This window comes from Pteronotus mesoamericanus, unplaced genomic scaffold, assembly GCF_021234165.1.
Source record: "Pteronotus mesoamericanus isolate MK-2021 breed Mesoamerican mustached bat unplaced genomic scaffold, CSHL_Meso_final scaffold_705, whole genome shotgun sequence".
NCBI classification, from domain to species: Eukaryota; Metazoa; Chordata; class Mammalia; order Chiroptera; family Mormoopidae; genus Pteronotus; species Pteronotus mesoamericanus.
In genome coordinates, this window is record NW_026555326.1 from 5,876,130 (window position 1) to 5,898,956 (window position 22,827).

The 22,827-nt window shown below is 38.7% G+C and overlaps 2 protein-coding genes across 5 annotated transcripts in view; one reads left to right on the forward strand and one right to left on the reverse strand.

Annotated features, from left to right (window-relative positions):
* The first annotated feature begins 516 nt into the window (after positions 1 to 516).
* The window catches only part of RBBP5 (RB binding protein 5, histone lysine methyltransferase complex subunit), a 33,847-nt gene continuing 11,536 nt past the window's right edge, over positions 517 to 22,827 (forward strand). For all 4 annotated transcript variants that reach the window (XM_054563303.1, XM_054563305.1, XM_054563304.1 and 1 more), the window contains exons 1-6: positions 517 to 668; positions 8,935 to 8,960; positions 10,761 to 10,933; positions 20,343 to 20,483; positions 21,267 to 21,429; positions 22,542 to 22,651. In XM_054563303.1, coding sequence (XP_054419278.1) covers positions 650 to 668; positions 8,935 to 8,960; positions 10,761 to 10,933; positions 20,343 to 20,483; positions 21,267 to 21,429; positions 22,542 to 22,651 — 632 coding nt within the window. In that variant the 5' untranslated portion in view covers positions 517 to 649. The remainder of the gene's footprint in view (positions 669 to 8,934; positions 8,961 to 10,760; positions 10,934 to 20,342; positions 20,484 to 21,266; positions 21,430 to 22,541; positions 22,652 to 22,827) is intronic.
* LOC129062357 (deubiquitinase DESI2-like) lies at positions 13,542 to 14,123 on the reverse strand. The gene is given in 1 exon segment (XM_054563306.1): positions 13,542 to 14,123. A coding segment is annotated over 1 exon segment (582 nt).

Below are 22,827 nucleotides of genomic sequence, written 5' to 3' on the forward strand. Positions count from 1 at the left end.
AGGTAGAAGCCTCACAAATGCTATCGCGCATTTCTGTGGGACCAAAGGCCTATCTTTACAAATGTGAAGTAATTTCCACGAGGCTGAGGCAGATACACAATAACAAGCTGGATACAGGTGAGTAGGCGCCTTGATGATCACAGCTCCGCTCCACATCTGAGCTCTGAGACGGACCTTTCCAGCTTTCCTGTGTCAGTCGTATTTCCCCGGAACCTTTCCTGCGGATTCTCATGCAGCCGGCCGGTACAACGCCACTGAACACACAACATAGCAAGTACTAGTAGTCTAACTGTATGCCTGAAATTTCTAGCTCACTTACATAACCTGGGGGAAAGCACCCTCAGGTTCTTGCACTTTTTAAAGTACTGGGTGACGAAAAAAATTGTATCCCTTAATTAATATAATAATTAAGTGACTTCGAGAAAGTTTGTTCTTCTTTTTGGTTAGGCGTATGTACGGACAGCTCATTTGGAACGAACAGGGAAGGCGGGGGAAGAAAGCGGAAGCCGCAGGGTCTTCTAAACTAGAAAGTCTACGGAGGTAACGCCAGGCGATCTGCTGCGCTCTCCTTTTAGACGCAGCGTTAGAAGCAGGCAAGGGGAAAGGCGTCGTCGCTGGAGCTGAAACCAGGCGGCCAGAGTTCTCAGGGATGAACCTCGAGTTGCTGGGTAAGGAGGGCTATGGCTGCGTCTTAGAGAACGTTTTGGTTCTGGAAAAGGGGGCACTGGGAAGGGAGAGGATTCAGGCTGCAGCCTTAGCTAGCTAGCTCTGCTGTGGATCACTGGGAGCTCCTGATACGCAGCAGGAGGAGAAAGCCCAGCTTCTGCCTAAGCAGAATGCATTGCCTTTCCCAAGGCTATTTTCCGATCAGTTTTGGATAGGGACAGTTTGTGACTTAGTTTTGATGACAAGCATCACAGGTGCTAAAATAGCCCAGAACAGGCAGGACCAGAGTTACTGGAGAAGGAATCTGAGGGAGAGAGGCTTGAAGTGAAGCTCCGAAGACTTGTCAGGGATTTGAGTGTCTGGACAGGTTAAATCCTTTTGTAGAAATACGGGATGCCTGAGGAGGGGAACTTGGAGATCTTCTAGTTGAAGTCCCTCGTTGACCAGATGAAAAAATCCTCAGAGGGTAGTGACTTAAAGACACTAAACAAGTACATGGCATAATTGGCACTGGAATCCAGTTGTCTTGGCTTAGTATTTAAGCTTCGTAACTACCAGGGATGGTGTGTAAAACACTGAGGTGTGAACTACGGAGGCATTTGCCTTTTGCCACCCTCTCTTTAAGTCATTTCCTCCCTAGGCCTTTCCCAAGTTGTTTAAACACTGTGGGTTCTTTCTTCTAGGCTTTCATTAGGTGTTTAGCATGGTAGCCTAGGGATGTCTAAGGTTTTCCAGAACTCCTAAACGACTCGCTGTCTTTAGTGGATATGTTTCTCTTTGAAAAAAGATCAGAAGCTGTTTTTGGCTGCACAAAGGACTACAAAGATATTTAAGAAATGGTCTTTACCTGTAAGGAGCTCTTTCTTATGCAGAAAAATTAGGATGATTATGTAAATAACCATAATGTATTGCAGAACGTAGGAAGGCCTTTAAGAGTCATTACAAAGAGCTAAGAATATTTAGAAGAGGGAATTAATATCATTGGAGCAGGGGAAGAAAGACAATCAGGAACAAAAAGGCTGTGGAAGAGTTGGCGTTTTGAGTGGACATTTAAGATTGGTAAAATATTGACAGACTGTAGTATGACGATTTGGGGAGGGGTGCTTACGAGGAATGTTTGGTATAAGATATCAGTGAGAGAAGACCTGCTTGGTTGTGGGTGCTGTGAATAAAAAGAAGGTCAAGAGAAGGGGTTGGTGCCATCAATTTTGTGGAGGCTGTCGAATGTCCAGCTGGAAAGTTTGTGCTTCTTAAAAAAGGTATGGAAGATATAGTGAAGGGTTTTGACTTGGTAAGTAACTCAATCGGAGCTATGAATTTATTTTTTTAACGATTTACCTGACAACATTGTTTAGTTGAGTCTTGGAGGGTACGAAACCAGTTTGTAGGGCTGGAGTAGATGAGTGAGATGGAAGGCCTGAGCTAGGAAATAGGAAGAAAAGACATCAAGAAGGTAAAATTGACAGAATTTGAGAACTTACTTTATATGAAGGCGGTGGTGCAGGTGGGGAGGAAGACACTGAAGTGAAAAATGATGGCAGCCAGTGGTGGTGTTACTGATAAACATTTAAGGACGTTAGTAAAAGATGGCATTAGGTTATGTGGGTTGAGTGTGGATCTGGGGTTCAGGAGGTAGGTGTGGCTTTATGAGGGAGATTTGTTATCCTCCTACACGTGGTCTAATTGAAACCTTGTGCATAGATGAGACCAAGGGAGAAAGTGAGAGGGGCAGAATAGAAAACTACTGATGACAGAAGCTTGGACTTACCTACATTTAGGGGATAAGAGGATAAATGATATAATGATAAGAAGTTAACTAACAGTTATATAATACTCCGAGCTAGTCGTGTTTTTAAGTGCTATCCATATATTTATCCAGTAGAGGAAGAAGAGAGTATACAGATTGGTGTGGTGTGATATATTCCAGAGAAGCCAACTGTAGAGCATTTGAGGCTGAGCGCTGGGAAAGGGCTGCTCTGTTTAGTCCTTAGGCATCTTGGGACGCCCTCAGCCACATGAGCAGAAACCAAATTACAATGGTTTTAGGAAGGTGTGGGAGACAAAACGAAGGAAAAGAGTCGGCCCTTACTGTTCAAAACTTAAACTATGGAGGAAAGATGATAGACTAGTACATTCAAAGAAATAGCAAAATCATAGGAAAGGTGTTTTTTTTAATTATACAGAAAATTCATAAGGGTGAAACTTAAGAAGGAATATTTAACATTGGAAGGCTAGACAGTTTAAAAGAAGGCTGGGTCCAAAAGATAGAAATCTCTATGGAAGTGACTCTGAGTTTTAAAGTGGAAAGTTAGCGATTACAGAGAAAATGGAGAAAGGAGCAGAAGTGATACGATTGTGGGAGCATACTAAAGGATGCCTGGCCAGAAAAAGGAAAGGAGTGATAATGTGTTTTTAATGTGGACAGGCAAGATGCTACATCTGCAGCCACTTTATGAGCCCTCCCTGTCTATCAAGCAGGATGCACTAGAGATACAAAGTTACATAAGAGTTTTTCAAACTCACTTTTCTCACAACTCATAATACAAATATATTTTCTATCACAACCCATTATATATACTCACATATATAACTGAGTTTCTCAAAATTACACTTAATCCTTGTTATGCTAAGTGTCCTCTGGTATCTTCTAATCTATTAAAAAAAAAACCTTGCGGCTCACTAAATTGATTTATCCATTTATGGTGGATTGGGTTCTACTGTTTGCAAAACATTGAAATAATATACAGCCGTTGCCCTGGAAAAATACATAGAACTAGGAGAAGAGAGACATAAACAAATGATAAGCCAGTGGCAGTTTAAATCTAGAAAGCTCATTGAAGTTCTTTAATTTCATGCTTTTCAAATGAATAAACGCATACTCATATTTATCACCACAGTGGAAACAATATAAATATGTGTGCAGAAAACATGATCTTTCTCCCCGACTCCACATGGTAACTGTCTGGAGTTTCTCCTTTTATACCCATTTGCTTGCTCAGATAAACACGTATAAAGAAATGTCTAAGGGCTTTGTTTTTGCTTTTTCCAGCTATAGAACCTTTATAGATACATTATTTGCACCTTGCTTTCTTCACTTAATAATGTAAAGATACTGTACCTACACATTAGGAGATAATAAATCTAACAATTTTTAATGTATTCATGTAGATACACCCATGATATGTAATTTTAACTATGGATGCTTTTTTCTTTTAAGATTTTTATTTATTTTTAGAGAGAGGGGAAGGTAGAGAGAGAGGGAGAGAAACATCAATCTATAAGAGAAACATTGATCAGTTGCCTCTCACATGCCCTCAGCTGGGGACCTGGCTCGCAACTCAGGCATGTGCCATGACTGGGAATTGAACCAGTGACCTTTCAGTTCACAGGCCCACACTCAATCCACTGAGCCACACCAGCCAGGGCTGGATTTTTTTTTCAGTGTTTTTTTCCTTGCTCCATTTTCTTGGTAATCACTTATGTTTTCTTTCACATTTTTCTCCCTGCCTATACTTGTATTTGTATTTATACACATTAACCAAAAAATGAGACATTTTATATACTTTGTTTTGCTTTTTTATTCACTTAGTAACAAGTGAAAATTTTTCTCAGAGAATTAGTGTAATTTATCCATATTTGAATATTTTTTCTTGCTCCAAAATAGCCTGAATAACACAATAGTTACCTGCTTTTGAAATTTTTTTTTTTTGCTCTTGAAATTTAAGATAAATTGCTCACAAAATCATGTGCCTCCTGCCCTTTTTCTTTTTTCTCTTTTTAAAATAGTAGGTCTTTAACAGCCTTTCAATGTGTTTACATATTGATTGATTCATTGAGGATTTTTCTCTGTTATTCATGTTTTTTGAATTATCAAGTATATTATGAGACTGGGCTGGCATGGCTCAATGGATTGAGTGCCAGATTGCAAATCAAAGGGTCACCGGTTTGATTCCAAGTCAGGGCATGTGCCTGGGTTGCGGGCCAGGTCCCCAGTGGGGGAGGTACATGGGGGTGGGGGCAACCACACATTGATATTTCTTTCCCCCTCTCTCCCTCCTTTCCCTTCTCTCTAAAAATAAATAAATAAAATATTTTTTTAAAAACAGAAGAATATTATGAAGTTAAATCTCTTTGGCCAGGGTTTATTTTTCTTTGTCATTCACATCTTTAGGCTTCTTTTTTTCCCCTTAACTGTCTTTAAAACCAAGGCTAAGTAATCTAATTGTAATACAAAATGGTAGATGATGGGAAGATGGAAAATATAAAAGTGGTCTTGAGCATTCTGAGGAAATTGCCTTGTGCCCCCATAACCCTACTTCACAGCGTTCTTATTCAGGCCCTACAACTGAAGTGTCCTAAACTAGCTTCGTCTTTTTTAGATGTCATTTTCTCTTTGTGCTCCTTTAAACTCATTATTGTAACCTTGTTAACCAGGATGACCCTCCAGAAAACAAAAAAAACAAAAAAAACCTCAACGCAAAACATAATACAAAATTGCGGTAATCTCTGTTGAGTGGATAATCATACATTAAAATGGTCCCTGGATTCTGCATTCTCTCAGAATCTTTTCTTTTTTTTTTTTTTAAGATTTTATTTATTTACTTATCTTTTTAGAGTAGAGGAAGGAAGGAGAAAGAGAGAGAGACATAGGTCTTGCATGCCCCCAACTGGGGACCCGGCTTGAAACCCAGCCGTGTGCCCCAAGCAGGAATCAGACCAGCCAACAACCCTTTGGTTCGCAGCCGTCGCTCCGTCCGCCGACCCACACCAGTCAGGGCTGCGTCCTCTCAGAAACGTAGGTGTGGCTTTCTCTTCTCCCAGCACAGCACAAGTCGCACTCTGCTCCTTCCTGAGTACTTTATGTTTTTAGGTTGTATTTTTAAAATTTCTTTTGTTTTTAACTTTTAAATAAGTACCCCTTTTAATGTTTCTTAAACATGTGACTATTGATCTGTATTGTTGATTGGAAAGATGTGTAGGATATGTTGTTAAAGAAGCAAGTTATATAATAATATGTGTAGTATCTTGTTTTGGTTTCAACATTTCATTTCTTTTGAATGCAATCAGCCACCATAAGTCTGGTGCACACTAGATAAATCAAAATAATTACCCTTTTTGGCAATTATTTACCTTGCGTTTCATCTTTCTTTTAGTTTTCTTAATTATAGGGCCTCTTGGGGGGGTTGATGTTTTAATGTTTTCATTCTTCAGTTTTCTGTTAATTTTTTTAAAGGACAAAATGTTAAAGTCGGTTTCAGGCTCTTTTTTTTTTTTTTTAAAGCATATGTCTTTTTAAAATGAAATCTTATTTGGATGCCCTATATGTAAAACAGCTTTCTTGGACCACTAGTTCTCTGAGTATAGTTTAAAAACAATTGTAATAAGCCCTGGCTGGTGTGGCTCAGTGGATTGAATGCTGGCTGGCCTGCGAACCAAAAGGTCGCTGGTTACATTCCCAGTCAGGACACATGCCTGGGTTGCAGGCCAGGTCCCTCGTTGGGGACCTGTGCCAGGCAATTGATCTATGTATCTCTCACATATCAATGTTTCCCTCTCTTTTGCCCTCCCTTCCCTTCTCTATAAAAATAAATAAATAAAATCTTTAAAAACCATTGTAATAAAATTGTCAGGTAATTACATAAGTAAATATTGACAAAGATGAGTGTTGCTGCTGAAATTAAATTTCTGACAAGCAGGCAGTTTCATATTCTCTGTAACTTGAAATGTTTATTACTACTGATGTATAAATACAAAATTTAATATAGGAAAAGCATTCAGGAATTTTTAAAAAAATATATTTTATTGATTTGCTATTACAGTTGTCCCATTTTTTTTCCCCTTTATTCCTCTCTGCCCTGCACCCACTCTCCCTCCAGCATTACCCCGCCCACCCCACCCCCCAGTTCATGTCCATGGGTCAAACATATAAGTTCTTTGGCTTCTCCATTTCCTGTACTCTTCTTTACCTCCCCGTCTATTTTGTACCTACCATTTATGTTTCTTATTCCCTTTTCCCCCATTTCTCACCCCCGCCCCCTCCTAGCTGATAACCCTCCATGTGATCTCCACTTCCATGATTCTGTTCCTGTTTTAGTTGTTTGCCTAGTTTGTTTTTGTTTTTGTTTTTCAGGTTTAGTTGTTGGTAGTTGTGAGTTTGTTGTCATTTTACTGTTCATAGTTTTGACTTTTTCTTAGATAAGTCCTTTAACATTTCGTATAATAAAGGCTTGGTGATGATGAATTCCTTTAACTTTACCTTATCTGGGAAGCAGTTTATCTGCCCTTCTATTCTAAATGATAGCTTTGCTGGATAGAGTAATCCTGGATGTAGGTCCTTGCCTTTCACGACTTTGAATACTTCTTGCCAGCCCCTTCTTGCCTGTAAGGCTTCTTTTGAGAAACCAGCTGATAGTCTTATGGCAACTCCTTTGTAGGTAACTGTCTCCTTTTCTCTTGCTGCTTTGAAGATTCTCTCCTTATCTTTAGTCCTGGGTAATGTAATTATGATGTACCTTGGTGTGTGCTTCCTCGAGTCCAACTTCTTTGGGACTGTCTGAGCTTCCTGGACTTCCTGGAAGTCTGTTTCTTTTGCCAAATTAGGGAAGTTTTCTTTCATTATTTTTTCAAATAAGTTTTCAATTTCTTGCTCTTCCTTTTCTCCTTCTGGCACCTCTCTGATTCAGTTATTGGAACATTTAAAGTTGTCCCAGAGGTTCCTAGGCCTCTCCTCCTTTTTTTGCATTGTTTCTTCATCCTGTTCTGGTTGAATGTTTATCTCTTCCCTCTGCTCCAAATGGTTGATTTGAATCCCAGTTCCCTTCCCTTCACTGTTGGTTCCCTGTGTATTTTTCTTTATTTCACTTCACATAGCCTTCTCTTTATCCTCTATTTTGCAACCATATTCAACCTTTTCTGTGAGCATCCTGATTACCAGTGTTTTGAACTCTGCATCTGTTAGGTTGGCTCTCTCTTTATCACTTAGTTGTGTTTTTTCTGGAGTTTTGATCTGTTCTTTCATTTGGGTCATTTTTCTTTGTGTTGGTGCTCTTGTGATGTTGTAAGGGACAGAACCTTAGGTATTCACCAGGGCGGGGCAACCCAGGTAGCGGTGTTGTGGTGTTGTGCCGGGGGGGGGCGTCAGGGAGGGAACAATGCTACTTGCTCTGCTCTCTGCCAGCTTTCAGTCACTTCCCCGTCTACCCACAAGCAAATTGGGCCCTTCTAGTGCTGATTCCCAGGTATGTGGGTTTGTGTACATTCTAGGACCCCATGGGTCTCTCCAACAATCTCTCCTGTGAGGCTGAGAGTTTCTCCCACTGCTGCAACCCACACAGGTTTTTACAGCCAGAGGGTTTGGGGCTTTCTGTTCCCTCGCTGGAGCCCTGGGTTGCACAGTCAGTCTCGCTGTCCAGTTGTTCCTGTCAGTTTATCCACAAGCGAATGTGGGACCATCTGGTCCTTCAGCCGCTGCCTTGCTGTATGTCCTCTCTGCCCTGGCTGCCTGTCTCCACCCCTCCTACCTGTCTGGATGAATGTTTCTTATTTAACTCCTTGGTTGTCAGACGTTCGATTTTCTGGCAATTCTGGTTGTTTTTTGTTTTTAAATTTGTTGTCCTTTTTTCAGTTGGGTGAGGAGGCAAAGTTGGCTGAAGTCCACATTCAGGGATTTTTGTACCAAAATGTTTTTTGCTTAAGAAATGGAGAGTTGTGTGTTTAACCAGCTGCTAGATTATATCATAGCCTAAATGCTATTATTAATCAGGGGAATGATTGCCGCTGGTTGGCTGCTGATAATAAAAGTTTTAGAGAATATTTGGGACTTAAGATAATTTGACTTGATTTTTAAAAGTTTGTTATTTAAAAATAACCATAATAACATCATTACATGTTTACATAAGTAACACATTTTTATGAAAAATAACTATCTTCTAAAACAAAAAAAGAGTGAGAAGAGTAGCATAGTTTTACATTTTTACAAAGTTCTGTAATGTTTGCCTAAACAGAAGTTGGCAGAATACTTACTTCTGCTTCTGCATTCATTCTGTTGCAATATCATAGGTCATATAGCCTCAGGAGAACTCATCTATAAACTTAAGAGATAATGAGGATAAAAAGGCAAATACCATTGTGGTATAATAATGAAAATAAGAAAGGGCTTCAGTTCCCCATCCATACTTTGCAGATTATTGTTATATACCATTCATGGGCTGTTGGATCCGCTGGAATTTGCACATGTTCAATCAACTCTTTTTCTTTGTTTTGTTGCAGAGTCCTTTGGGCAGAATTATCCAGAGGTAAGAGTGCAGTATTGTGATTTTATGAACATTATAACTCACTAGCATTTATGTTTGAGTGGAAAATACATTTTGATCCTTTTTTTTTTTTTTGACAACAGAAGCATTAAATGTAATGATACATCTTTTACTATAATAAGGAACAGAATGTTCAGTTTTGAGGGTGGGGGAAGATAGGCAATATTGCCTGAAAATCTCACCATAATGTAAATCATGTAAATTTTACAGTTCATCTCCCTTTAAAATAAAAAAAAAAGACTCAATTAAAGGATCACAGACAATGCCATTGCCTGTATATAGATTTTTTCTAGTTTTGATTAATACTTTTACATAGTAATAAATCAATATATATGTTATAGGTGTGCTTTACTTTTTAAAATATAAAAATGTTTTATAATACATGGAATACAAAGTCTGTGCAGAAGATATCCAGGCATGTAATATGAAAAATAGAGACATTTATTGAAGAAGACACAAGATACAAGAAACATTGGACATAGGACGATGTACAGTCCCTTTCAAAGCAGGCACCTTGGGACCTCATGTAGTTCTCCCAGTTGCCATCAGCTTCGCTGTTGTGTTTTCGTGAATCACATGATGGTTGGAAATCTCTTCCCTTTCAAAGATGATTTTGGTTTTGAGAAAAGTTACAAGTCACAGGATGCCAAATCTGGGCTGTACAGGGTCTGTACAGGGTCGGTACACTCACTGGGGAGATTTGATGTTTCACCAAAAAACTCTGCAATAAGACATGAGACATGATGCATGAGCTTGGGTGTTGTGATGAAGCTGCCGATCACCGGTTGCTGATAGCTGCGGTCTTCTGAATCACCCTTTCCGCGAAGGAATGTGCAAACGTAACACAAAATTTGATGCAGATTTGTTGCTCTTCTCACTCAATTGTTTTTACTGCAACAGCCACACAGTGCACGTGCTCACTCAACGGCATCTACTGCCCCCACTGACAAGTACAGTGAGATTGTCATTGTTTATGCATGTGCATTCCAGTCCCACTCTCCTTGGCTGCCAGGTTACATTAATGTCACACAAACCATTCTCATAATATTAACAATGGTTGAACTTTTTCCAGACAGACCTTGTATGTTTCAGTTAAGTGGATTGATATTAATATAAAATAATTTACTTGGCTTTTCTAATATTATATAGGCTGTTCTAGGGTTTTTTGTTTTAAATTATTTTTCTTGGGATAAATTTCAGAAAATATGACTACTGGGTCAGTAGGATGACGCTTACTGAGTCATGTTATATTTGGCCTAATTGACCTCCAGAGTGTGTACAAAGTTACAGTGGTAACGTAAGGGAGCGATCATATCTATTTCCAAAAATTTTGTTAACATTTATAAATATTTTCATTTTGACTAGTTTCATAGGTATAAGAACATACATAGAGATTATTTTGGTGTATGTCATGATTTAAATTAAAAAGAAGTGTCATAGATGGTAGAGAATCTTTAAAAAATAATTTGGAGCCCTGGCCAGTGTGGCTCAGTTGGTTGGAGCATTGTCCAGTAAACTGAAAGGTTGTGGGTTCAGCTCCTGGTCAGGGCACGTGCCTGGGTTGCGGGTTCGGTCCCTGGTTGGGACATACACAAGAGGCACCCGTTCGATGTTTCTCTTCCTCTCGCACTCCTTTCCATTCTCTCTCAAATCAATAAGCATGTCTTTGGGTGAAGATAAAAATAAAGAAAAAAATAAAAGGTGAATTTTATTTAAAAATTAGTAATCGTTTGGATACCTGGGTATTATTGTATATATTCTTGTGTTCATTTTAATTTTTAGGAAGCTGATGGAACTTTGGATTGTATCAGCATGGCCCTGACTTGCACCTTTAACAGATGGGGAACGTTGCTCGCAGTTGGCTGTAATGATGGCCGAATTGTCATCTGGGATTTTTTGACAAGAGGCATTGCTAAAATAATCAGTGCACACATCCATCCAGTCTGTTCTTTATGGTAAGAAATTTTAATGTTAATACGTTTAATGTGAGTTAAAGTAGGGGGATGAATGGTGACTGTGCAGTTGGCACTCTCATTGAAGATATTTTAATATGTAGAGTATAAAATATCCAGCCGTTAGTAATGTACTTGCTCATAGCTTATATAGACCCCGAACCCATGCTGTCCTCAAAGCTCCTTTGTGATGAGAAATTTAGTGTAATAATGGATCTGTATCGGGCTCTGTCTGATAATATTTCAGTGCTGAACAGACACCTACTAATTGTAGCTGTAGTAGTATTTGTGATAATGACGTTTTATTTAAAATAAAAAATCTTGGTTAGAAGAGAAGCTTGGAAGTCATCTAGCCCAGCCTTGTCCAGGTTCTTGAATTCTAGCAATTGTAGTGATCACAAGCATGTCCTTTTCTTCATTGAACTATATAGTTATTAAGGCTTTCTGTCAAATATTTGAGTAGAACATTGGTTTAATATAAATTCCCATTGATTTCTTTCTTACTATGTTAGGTGACTATTCAGAAAATTTATTTTGGGGCAGAACTTCTTTTAAATGAATTTGAGGCCAAAAAAAGCACCTAGTGAAATCTAGATTTACTGAATTGTAACATACTTCCTTTTGTCTAAAGAGAAGCAGCAGAGGTATTGTAAAGCACTGGGCTGGGAGGGGGCCTGAATGCCAGGCTAGGTTTGGCAACTGATGAACTGGTTGTGTTGGCCAAAACCTTTCTCTGATACACAAAATAGAGCACCAGCCAGGATGATCTCTTGAGTCCCTTCCAGTTCCTTTGCATTTCATTTATTTTTTATTTGTATTTTTACAATAAAGATTTAGATACATATATTTTTAACAGCTTTATTAAGACATAACTCACAAACTAATGTTAGAACTCCTGCCTATTAAAAAATATATTGTATAAACTAGCGTATAATCATTTATAAAATTATGGAAAATATAGCAAAGTAGAAAGAACTGATATCTCCCATAGTTCCATCACCCAGATATTACTACTGTAAAATTTTTGATAGGTTTCTGTATATAGATTTTAAAAAGCAAAATTTGTAATTGTGCTGTATTTTTTTTTTTAATGGAAAAGTTAAAAATGTAGTTTACTGAAAGGTGTGTTTGCAAAGAGAAATAGCACTAATAATCCAATCTAGAAGTTTAAAAGTATTACTTATTTATTTTTAGAGCAACGGGAATAGGAAGAAAGAGAGGGCGAGAAATATCAATGTGTGGTTGCCTCTCATGCAACCCCAGCTGGGGACGTGGCCTGCAACCCCAAGCATGTGCCCTGACTGGGAATTGAACCGGCGACCTTTTGCTTTGCAGTCCTGGCGCTCAATCCACTGAGCCACACCAGCCAGGGCTCATTCTAGAAGTTTAAATGAAAGTAGATAATTTAGCCCTGGGTGGTGTGACTCAGGGGATTGAGCACTGGCCTGCAAACCAAAGGGTCTCAGGTTCGATTCCTAGTATAGAGCATATGCCTGGGTTGCAGGCCAGGTCCCCAGTAGGGGGCGCGTGAGATGCAACCACACATTGATGTTTCCCTCTCTTTCTCCCTCTCTTCCCCTCTCTAAAAATAAGTAAATAAAATCTTTAAAAAGAAAAGTAGATGATTTAAAACTAACAATATATATAAAGCTGGAGTTACTGCCTTGGATAATTTTCTTTATACACTGTATCCAATATTTTACATGGACATTCATTCTTAAGGGAGAAAAATTGAATTTGACATGTTAATGACTTGGCTCTTACATCCAAAGGATGTAAACTAGGAGTAGACTTGAGCAGACAGATTCCTTGCTATCTATGGTGACAAGTCCATCTGTAGAGTTATGTAACAGACATACATCTGAGAGAACAGAAAAAGATGAGTTTTAAAATATACAAATGTGATTTTTAAACAAGAGGTCAATGAGACTACCCTTTCTATTATGAGGTGAAACTACTCCCATAACTGACTGACAAACTCAACATACCATTTCTGATATGGTACATAAAGTGTTTGAAGTATCAAAGAATTATCTTTTTGAAGTGTGTTACTTTATAGACTAGTTTTCAAGGTCTAGTATAAAAGGTGGCCTGAATAGTTAAAAGCAGCTGAATGTCAACTCATCCTGCTGCTCAGAAGGCTACCATTTAGGATATTCCTACCCCATCAACAAAATCCTGTGCTGGTTAAGTACTTTTTTGTGTGCCTATTATTTATGCCATAACTCTGGCAATTGTCAGAAGCGTACCAAGATTACCTGCCTAATATTTAAAGACATAAAGATTTTCTTTCATGGTGGCAGGAGTCCATGCAAGATTTGTAAACAGCAATACAAAATACTGTAAACATAACTTAACAGAGCTTGTATAAAACAGAAGTAGTAAACCCAAATTAACAAGTGGGTTAAAAAAACCCAAGGGCAGCTTCATACAAAGTTCTCCCTCCTGTGCTAAGTAATTTGACTACAAATAAAATTCTGAGCTGATAAATCTAGGATTTGGGGGAGAGCCGTCTTTGCACACAAAATATCCAAAGAATGCTTATCTTTTACTTTTCTCTAGTGATACTCAGCTGCCAGAGACAGTTCTGTCTATGTGACCTTGGAGACAATTACAGTGTAGTGTAGTGTCTGGGCCCAGAGCCTGCGGCCCTCTTGGCCATGGCAGCCATTGAAAAAGCATCCCCTGCCTCCTGCAGGTCATCCTGGAGCTCCTGGCTCGCGCTGGACTTCAGGGCTGCAGGGGTGAGCCACTCCTTTGGGAGGCAGCTCTGTAGGAAGGGGATATAGAAGCTGAAGTAGGCACATCGATTGATCCAGTGAGGAAGCTCTTTCCCACAAAGAGTCTCTGATAAAGCTGAAGGAAAATGATTGTAGTTTTTGTGCTTTAAATGATGGGCATTGCCTTTGTATTTTTTTCCCAGTTCTTCTATAATTTCTGTATCATCTTCTAGGAAGTCAGTGCTCCCTAAAACAATAGCTTCTTCAAATCTAAATGTTTCTCCTAGTTCAGAAGTATTTACTGGGGAAATTTTGCATATTCCAGAAGAGGAGTAAGGATGGGCACCGTAAGCAAATTCTCTGCCATATACTTTAGTTCCTGAATGCAAAACTCCAAATCCAAAGGATTAGGTGTACTTGTTCATCCATTACATGTCATACACTTTGAGCCTCACTAACCGGTTAACCCCCATCCTCCTCCCTGCCACCACCACTGTCTCATCCCAGGCTGCTCCCATTTCCATGGACGCATCAGGGGGCCAGAGCCGGGCACTAAGCGCACAGCCTGGCCCGCGCCAGCTGGCACGTGACCATCGGGAAGCTGGGTGGCTCCAGGGTGCCGCTGACAGGACTCTGCGCCGTCAGGGCTTACCGGTGGTGGACCCGCTTGGGCTCCGGCACCACTCCTTGGTGTATTTTTTTTTTTTTTTTACCATATACTACTGTAGACTTTAATTTTTCTTCAACCTGAAACATCTTGATTTTCTTTTTTCCTTTTTTTAGGTATATTTTATTGATTATACTATTACAGTCATCCCAATTTTCTCCCCCTCTGCCCCACTCTGCATGGTATGCCCCCCTTCCCTCCAGCAGTCCTTCCCCTTAGTTCACGTCCATTGATTGTATGTGTAAGTTCTTTGGCTTCTCCGTTTCCTATGCTGTTCTTAACTTCCCTGTCTGCATTCTTCCTACCAATTATGCTTCTTAATTATGTACCTTTTCCCCATTCTCCCTCTTCCCCCTCCCAGATGATAATACTCCAAATGATCTCCATATCTATGATTCTGTTCCTGGTCTGGTGGTTTGCTTAGTTTGTTTTTAGAATCAGTTGATGAAAGTTCTGAATTTGTTGCCTTTTTAATATTTGTGGTTTTGATCTTTTTCTTTTTTAAAGATTTTATTTGTTTTTAGACAGAGGGTAAGGGAGGGAGAAAGAAAGGAAGAGAAACATCAGTATATGGTTGCCTGTCATGCAGCCCCTACTGGGGACCTGGCCCACAATCCAGGCATGTGCCCTGACTGGGAATCGAACCAGTGACCCTTTGGTTCCTCATTCCACTGAGCTACACCATCCAGGTTTTGTTTCTTCTTTTTGTTCGGGTTGAATGCTTATCTTTTCCTTACATTCCAAATCAGTTTAAATCCCAGCTTCACGTGGATTATTCTTTATTTCACATAGTGTAACCTTCATTTCTTCTTTTATTTTTTTGCTGTACTCAAGTTCTCTGAGCATCCTGATAACCAGCGTTTTGAACTCTGCATCTGATAGGTTGGCTCTCTCAATTTTGCTTAGTTCTTTTTCTAGAGGTTTGTTCTGTTCTTTTACCTGGGCCATATTTCTTTGTCTCTTCAATTTTGCAGTCTCCCTGTGTTTGTTTCTGTATATTAGGTGAACCCCAGAGTGGATGGTTTTGTGTACATTCTAAGACCATGCTGGACTTTTAAGGTGAAAATCCAGCAGTTTCTTCTGCTGCCCCAACCCCTACTAGTTTCTGTAGCCAGAGGTAATGGGTCTAACCGGTGCTGGAACCCTGGGCTGTGTGGCCCGGCCTGGGGCTGGGATCACTGGCTCCCAGGGCATCCCTCCCGTCAGCTCCGTCACCGTGGCCACACTTCATGCTGTGCTGCCTCTCTTCCTATCTCTGCAACTCTGCCCCCTCACCTCTCTGGATGAATGTGTGTTCTTTAAGTCCTTGGCTGTTGGACTTGCATACAGCTCGATTTTCTGACAGTTCTGGGTGTTACTAGTTTTGAGATCTGGTTGTAATTCTTTCTATGGTTGCATGAGGAGGTGAAGCGTGTCTACCTACACATCCACCTTGGCTGGAAGCCCCCTGTATTCTATTTTATATTTGACTTTTTTACCTTCCCGTCACTGTCCAGGCATTTTCCTGCTTTCATAGCCATTAACAAAATTTTTATGGCTATATATTGGTGGGCAAAAGTAGGGTTATATTTGTTTATATGGAAAATAATACAATAATTAATACAAGAATAAATTCTTTGTTTTGTGTACTCACATATGTAAACCTACTTTTGCACACCCCTGTGTATCTTCTGAAAGATAAGCCATAATTTACTTGACCATTTTTGTTTGTTTCTTTGTTTCATAATATTTAGTGGATGGCTTTGTGCATAAAGTTTTTCTCTCATATATTAATTTGGCAAGCATTGAATATGAATTATGTGCCAGGTGCTGTAGGCATTGGGCACACAGAACAAGGAGAACTAGATTAGTAGGGGAGGTGTATGTGCATACTGGTACATCACTGAAGCTTTATAGGTCCAATACAAGAGCTGTATTTGAGATTTAGTGGAGTATGTGTGTGTAATACATAGCATATATGCATTATAATTATTTAACTGTTCCCTAATTTATGTATAAGTCTTAAAGACCATTTATTTACTTATTATAAACTTACACAGTATAGTTATAATTGGTAGTTACATGCATTTTTATGTTCTTCTTTGATCAGCCTTATTTAAAATATAACTTTATTTAATACGTTGTGTAATGTTGGACCATATTAGGAACTAAGAAAGTTTCACTAAGAGAAGTTTTGGGTAGACACGATAGCCATTTTCAACTACTAAAGAGCTGACATGTACAGGACAGAAAAATTGGCCCAAGGAGTAGAAGCAGGACTAGTAGCTAACAAACAGAAGTTACAGGGAAACAAACGTTAACTTAGAATAAAGAAGAGTTCCTAAGCCGAGGTGTCTGTGGATGGGATGGACTGCACCGGAAGTCATTTATCAGCAGGACTGCCCCTGCTTGGGCTTGCTGCCGTCTGCTTGGGTGCGCTACCTAAGGCATTCAGCACGGGGTGGGGGCCATAGGAGGGACTAAATGGTCTTCCAGACTAAGACATTAGGCTTAGTGAAGACTCATCTGTCTTTTGCAAAGAAATTTGGAATCAAAGAATTATTAATAGGGGAACACCTCTTAGTTTTTACCTTTGTTTAATAATTGAGTTTTTAAAATTAGATGTTTCTATTATAATACAACCTTGCTATGAAAGAAAAAGATGTGCAAAAGCATTTAAATGAAAAAATGAAATCATAGCTAACATTATGTTCTTTAGTAAAGTTGTGCTAAAAGGCTTACAAGAACAGCAACAAAAGCTGCCCCTTGTTTCTAGCCACTCCTAATACCCTTTCATTCCTAATGGACTTCCAGTTTTTTGCCTGTTTCTTCTGATACTTCCATATTTTTAAATAACATACGTAAGTCACTTTTCTTGGTTTGTTTATTTCAGAAATTACCCGTAGACTTCCTGTTATAGTGTGAGCTTTAGCTCAGGCTCTTACCCTCCCATCATCTCCTGATAATTAGGTGGTCTGCTGGTTTTTTTGTTGTGAACCTTCAAGTTAGAGAATCTGTAGGCCTCTTCTTCATAAGTTCACATTCTCTAGGAGGAGTCTCTAATTGCTTTTCCCAGGGGTAAACATGACTGCACGTGCAGTCCTATTGTAATTAGACTTGAACTTAATCCTTCAGTATTCACTTCCTCATTTTACCCCTGCTTTCCTCTTTCCCTCAGGTCCTGAGTCTGGGAATACATTTATCTTGTCTTTGATTCAAATAATTGCTAATGTTTTTTGAACACACATTATTGTCAAGCAGTGGGCTAAGAGTTTTATATGTATTAATTTTAATTCTCTCAAGAGTTTTCTGTGGGTAGTAATTGTTATTGTTTCCATGTTAAAGGTGAGGAAATTGAAGTTTAGAAAGGTTCTATAACTTGCCAAAGATCAAACAGCTTTTAGAAAATGGTTATGTCCAGGCATAAGTCTAACTCTTGAGCCTATGTTCTTAACCATAGAGGTATACAGCCTGCTAAGTCCTTAATAATAACTTCTCTTTGTTGCAAAATTTGGATAAATACTGGTTTGGGGTTTGTTTGTTTGTTTCTTCTCTTTTTCACTTTTTCTTGCCTTCCTATGGGTTTCTTGGACATTTGTTAGAATTCCGTTTTGATTTATCTGTAGTATTTTTGAGGGTATTTCCTTTGCTTTTTAGTGGTTACTAGGTATTATATATACATAACTTATCACCTCTACTGGTGTTGACATTGTACCAGTTCAAGTGAAGTATAAAGAAACCTTACCTTCATTTATCCTCCTTAGTTTGTAATACGACTGTCTTAAATGTTTCCTCTATATACATTGCTATCCAAATAAGACAGTATTGTAATTTTTGCCTCATGTCAAAACTCAAGAAGAGAAAAAATTCTCTATTTACTGATATTTTTATTCTTTTCATTGTTCTTTCTTCCTGATGTTCTAAGAGTTCTTCTTTTATCATTTCCTTTCTGTTTAGAGAACTTAATTGAACCATTCTTTTAGGGTTGATCTGCTGGTGAAAAATGTCTTGATTTACCTCTTTGTACCTGAAGGATATTTTCACTGGATATAGAATATGGGTTGACAATTATTTTCTTTCATCACTTGAAAAATGTGTCACTTCCTTCTGACCTTCAGGGTTTCTGATGAGAAATCTGTTGTGTGAATTGCTCCCCGTAGGTACAGTGTCGTTTTCCTCTTAATGCTTTCAAGACTTTTTACTTTGTCCTCCGTTTTCAGAGGTTTGTCTCTGTGTCTTGGAGTGGATTTCTTTGAGCTCACCCTGTTTGATGTTCATTCAGCTTCTTGAATCAGTAGGTTTTAAATCTTTTGCCAGGTTCGGGAAATTTTCGGCCATTATGTCTTCAAATACTTTGAAGCCCCACTCTTTTTTCTCTCCTTCCAGGACTCTAGTGATACAGCTTTAGATCTTCTATTCTAGTCTCACAGGTCCATAAGGCTCTGCTTATTTTTTTTCAGTCTGTTTTCTCTCTGTTGTTCAGATTGGAAAATTTTTACTTTATTTACTGATCCTTTCTTCTTTCTTTATTGGCTGCCGGATCCATCTCTAAGTTTATTTTAGTTATTTTAATTTTCAGTGCTAAAGTTCCCATTTCAGTTCTTCTTTCTCTACAGCTTGTATTTCTTTGCTAAGACTTTCTGGTTTTTTCATTTGTTTCAAGCCTTTTGGTTGCAATTGCTTATTAAAGCATTTTTATGATGGCTGCGTTTAAATCTTTGTCAGATAATTCTAACATCTGTGTCATCTCTTGTGTTAGTATCTGTTGATTGTCTTTTCTCATTCAAGTTGAAATTTTTTTTTGTTCTTGGGTTGATAATGACTTTCAGTTGAAACTCGGGCCTTTTGGATGTTGTGAAACTTTAGAGCTTATTTATTATTTAAATCTTGTGTTTTAGCAGGCCTCCTCTGATACTGCACCAGAGGGAAGGGAGGGCACCATCTTGTTATTGCCAGGTAGGTTAGAAACCAAGTTTCTCATTTGGCTGCATTAGGCTGGGTGAGTTTGGAAGTTTAGGCTTTCCACTGGGCCTCCTATGCTGGTAACGCCCTGGCTGGGTAGGATAGAACTGCCTTGTTTCTGTCCCCCACCTGGTCTCCACTAATACTGCTTTGGGGATCCTCATTACTGCCTGGTAGATATAAAAGTTGAGCTCTCCACTGAGCTTTCTCAGATACCAGTCAGGAGGGAAGGGTGCTTTGCTGTAACGGGGCAGTAGTGGAAGTCTAGACTCTCTATTTAGACCTTGTTGACTGGGGTTGCAGTTTTTTCTGCAGAGGTTGCTGGACCAGAGTGATTGTTGTCTACATATTTTCTGTCTCTCTGGTTTATCTTTTCCTGGTCCTTTGGCTAGAGAAAGTAGGCTCTTCAGCTTTTGTATGTGTGCGGCCATTGATATTACTGTGTTGTTGGCTTCTCTTTCACCTGGTCCAGGACATTTGGGTCATAGGAGGCAAAAAGAACATCCAAGGCACTATTGTGTCATTTCTTTTATCCTGCATTCTCTAGCCAGTTGTCTCTCTTTGCCTTTCAGAGTGTTTTTCTGTTTGTTTATGTACAATGGCCAGGGTGCTTAGCTATAGTTAGCAGGAGGAATTAATTCCTTTCTTATTTTAAATAACAGATAATTATCTTTATTATTTTATGTTCTGAGGAACAATCTCAGAAAGCTCAGATACTCCCTCCCCATCTCCAAGAAAAAAAAACGTGTTTTTTGTTATATCAATACTTAAGGGCTCACTGTTTGAGCCCTTTAAACTCTAAAATGTTTTAATGTTTTAATATGTGCTTTCACAGAGCGACTTACAGTGTTATCTTGAACTATTAAGAGCTTCTGGTACTAGATATGAAAATGTCATAAAAACATTCGTATTTATTGCTTAGTTGGGAAAGCAGGTTGTGGATTTGAGCATATGTTTTAAGAAAGAAATAGTATTGGCCCATGTAATTAGGGCAGTATTTGTGACTTGTGCATTTTGTCTGTAGGAGTGGTATGATGCACTTTACCTTGGAATATGTGCTAAGTTACCCATTTCTCCTTCTCAGCTGGAGTCGAGATGGTCATAAGCTCGTGAGCGCCTCTACGGATAACATAGTGTCACAGTGGGATGTCCTTTCAGGCGACTGCGACCAGAGGTTTCGGTTCCCTTCACCCATCTTAAAAGTCCAGTATCATCCACGAGATCAGTATGTTTAATCTGAGCTGTTCTTTCCTGGGGTGGGGTCTGACTGTGTACGGATTAGCTCCAGGCTCATATAATTTCAGTTTAAGGTTTTAGGAGGCAAATGCACACATTTCTTTAAACCTTCCACATACAAAATCTTTTTGTCTAGGTTGGCTCTACTGAATAGATTTTAAGGAGAGTGTTATATAATTAAAATCTGTCCAAAATTAGAACTTTGAAAATGGGCAAAGGTAGGAAAAAGTATGATAACTAGTTCTTGACCTGACCCTTCCCCCATTATTTGAAATTTTTAGTAGGGGAAATCGTTCAGTATTAAAACTACATTTAAGAGTTATCCATCATTCCATTACCCAGACATAACTGCATTTCTCTAGATTCTCTTTTAGGCAAGTTCTCTTTACATACAAAGATCGGTATATAATGCTCTATAGCTCACAGAGCATGGATATGCATGTTAATGCACATAAATATGTATTTTTTACATGGCTCTAATCAGTATCTTCTTTATTTTTTTATTTCATACATATTTTACTATTTTATTACAGTTTTATTTTTAATGATTACATTTTGTCAAGGTACAATAGTATTCCATAACTTTACTCAGTCATTTCCCTCTTAGTAGCCATTTAGATTTTTGGGTCTCCCCCTCCCCCACCGCCATATTCATTTTGCTTGGGCTGGAAGAGTTGGTGAGGGTAGTGTATAGGAACCAGGGAAAATGGCAAGGGAATCAGCCTACCGATATCAAAGCAACGGCCAATGTACTATTCATATTTTTAAACAGGAACAAGGTTCTCGTGTGTCCCATGAAATCTGCTCCTGTCATGTTGACCCTTTCAGATTCCAAACATGTTGTTCTGCCGGTAGATGATGACTCCGACTTGAATGTGGTTGCCTCTTTTGATAGGCGAGGGGAATATATCTATACAGGAAATGCAAAAGGCAAGGTAAGCCTAGAAGCCCGTGAAATATGCCCTAGTCACTCTGTGCTTTGGTTTATTTTTATATATACTTGTGCTACTTCCTTTGACATTTCTTTTACCCCTGCACTAAGCATGCCTCCTGCCTATGGCAAATGTAGTTATTTTTCTCTCATGCTTAGTAATTTCTGTCTTTTGGGTTTAGAGTGGTTAGAGAGTGTGTTGCCTAATAAACGATGGAAGGTCCTTTACTGAATGCTGCTAATGAAGAGCCATTACTGAATTGTAAAATTGAAAAGTCATTATAAAATAGAATACTGCTGATGAAAATACCTAGTTCTGTAAATATTGTATAATTCAGGCCAGTTTAACTTACAGTTTTGCAGAGTAAGAAGTCAGGTTAGGTGAGCATTAAGGTCCCTTTTAAACTTAGAGTTTATAGTTTCATTAGGTACCTTTTTAAACATTTTTTTAACTAGGGCACATGGGCTAGTATAATTTTATGGCTACTTTAGAAAGTGATAATTTAAAAAAATCATAGTAAAAACCATAAAATACAGATAACATAAAACTTACCACCTTAACTATTAAGCACATATAGGTCATTGGTATGATGTACATTCACATTGTTCTGCAGCCATCTCTGAAACTTCGTCTTGCAAAACACGAAACGATAACTCCTTATTCCCTGCCCCCGTCACCTGCCTTGGGCAGCTGTCCTCCTTTTTCCTCTATGAATCTGGCTACTCGAGGTACCTCACATAAGTGGATTTGTACAGTATTTGTCTTTTTATGAATTGGCTTATTTCATTTAGGGTAATGTCCTTAAGATTCATCCACGCACTGCATGTGCCAGAATTCCCTCCTTTGCAGGGCTGAATAATATTCTGTTGTATGCGTGTACTACATTTTGTTTATTCATTCATTTTTTTTTTGATATTGGGAATAACACTAAACATATTTCTAGAATAGATTAAGACACTATCCTTTATTTGAAGAGGTAAAAGGCAATACCAGTTAATCAGATTGAATGCTTTGGGAATAAAATGTTTTTATTCTTACCCAGTCTTTGCCCAGTTTTAGAAACAGAAGCCAGATCTAAGGATACTTATTTTTTACTTTTTTTTTTTAAACTCTAGATTTTGGTCCTAAAAACAGATTCTCAGGATCTTGTTGCTTCCTTCAGAGTAACAACTGGAACAAGCAATACCACAGCCATCAAGTCAATAGAGTTTGCTCGGAAGGGGAGGTGAGACCTTGTCCTTTTAGAGGAAGTTTTAAAATTGAGTGGAATGCAAAAATACACCAAGATTCACAGTGTTTGTGTGTATTATACTTCACAAATTTTTAAGGTTTACTTAAAAAATAGTTAATAGAAACTGTCAGTATCTGGTTCTTAAGTTCATAAAATGTATTACATTGAAC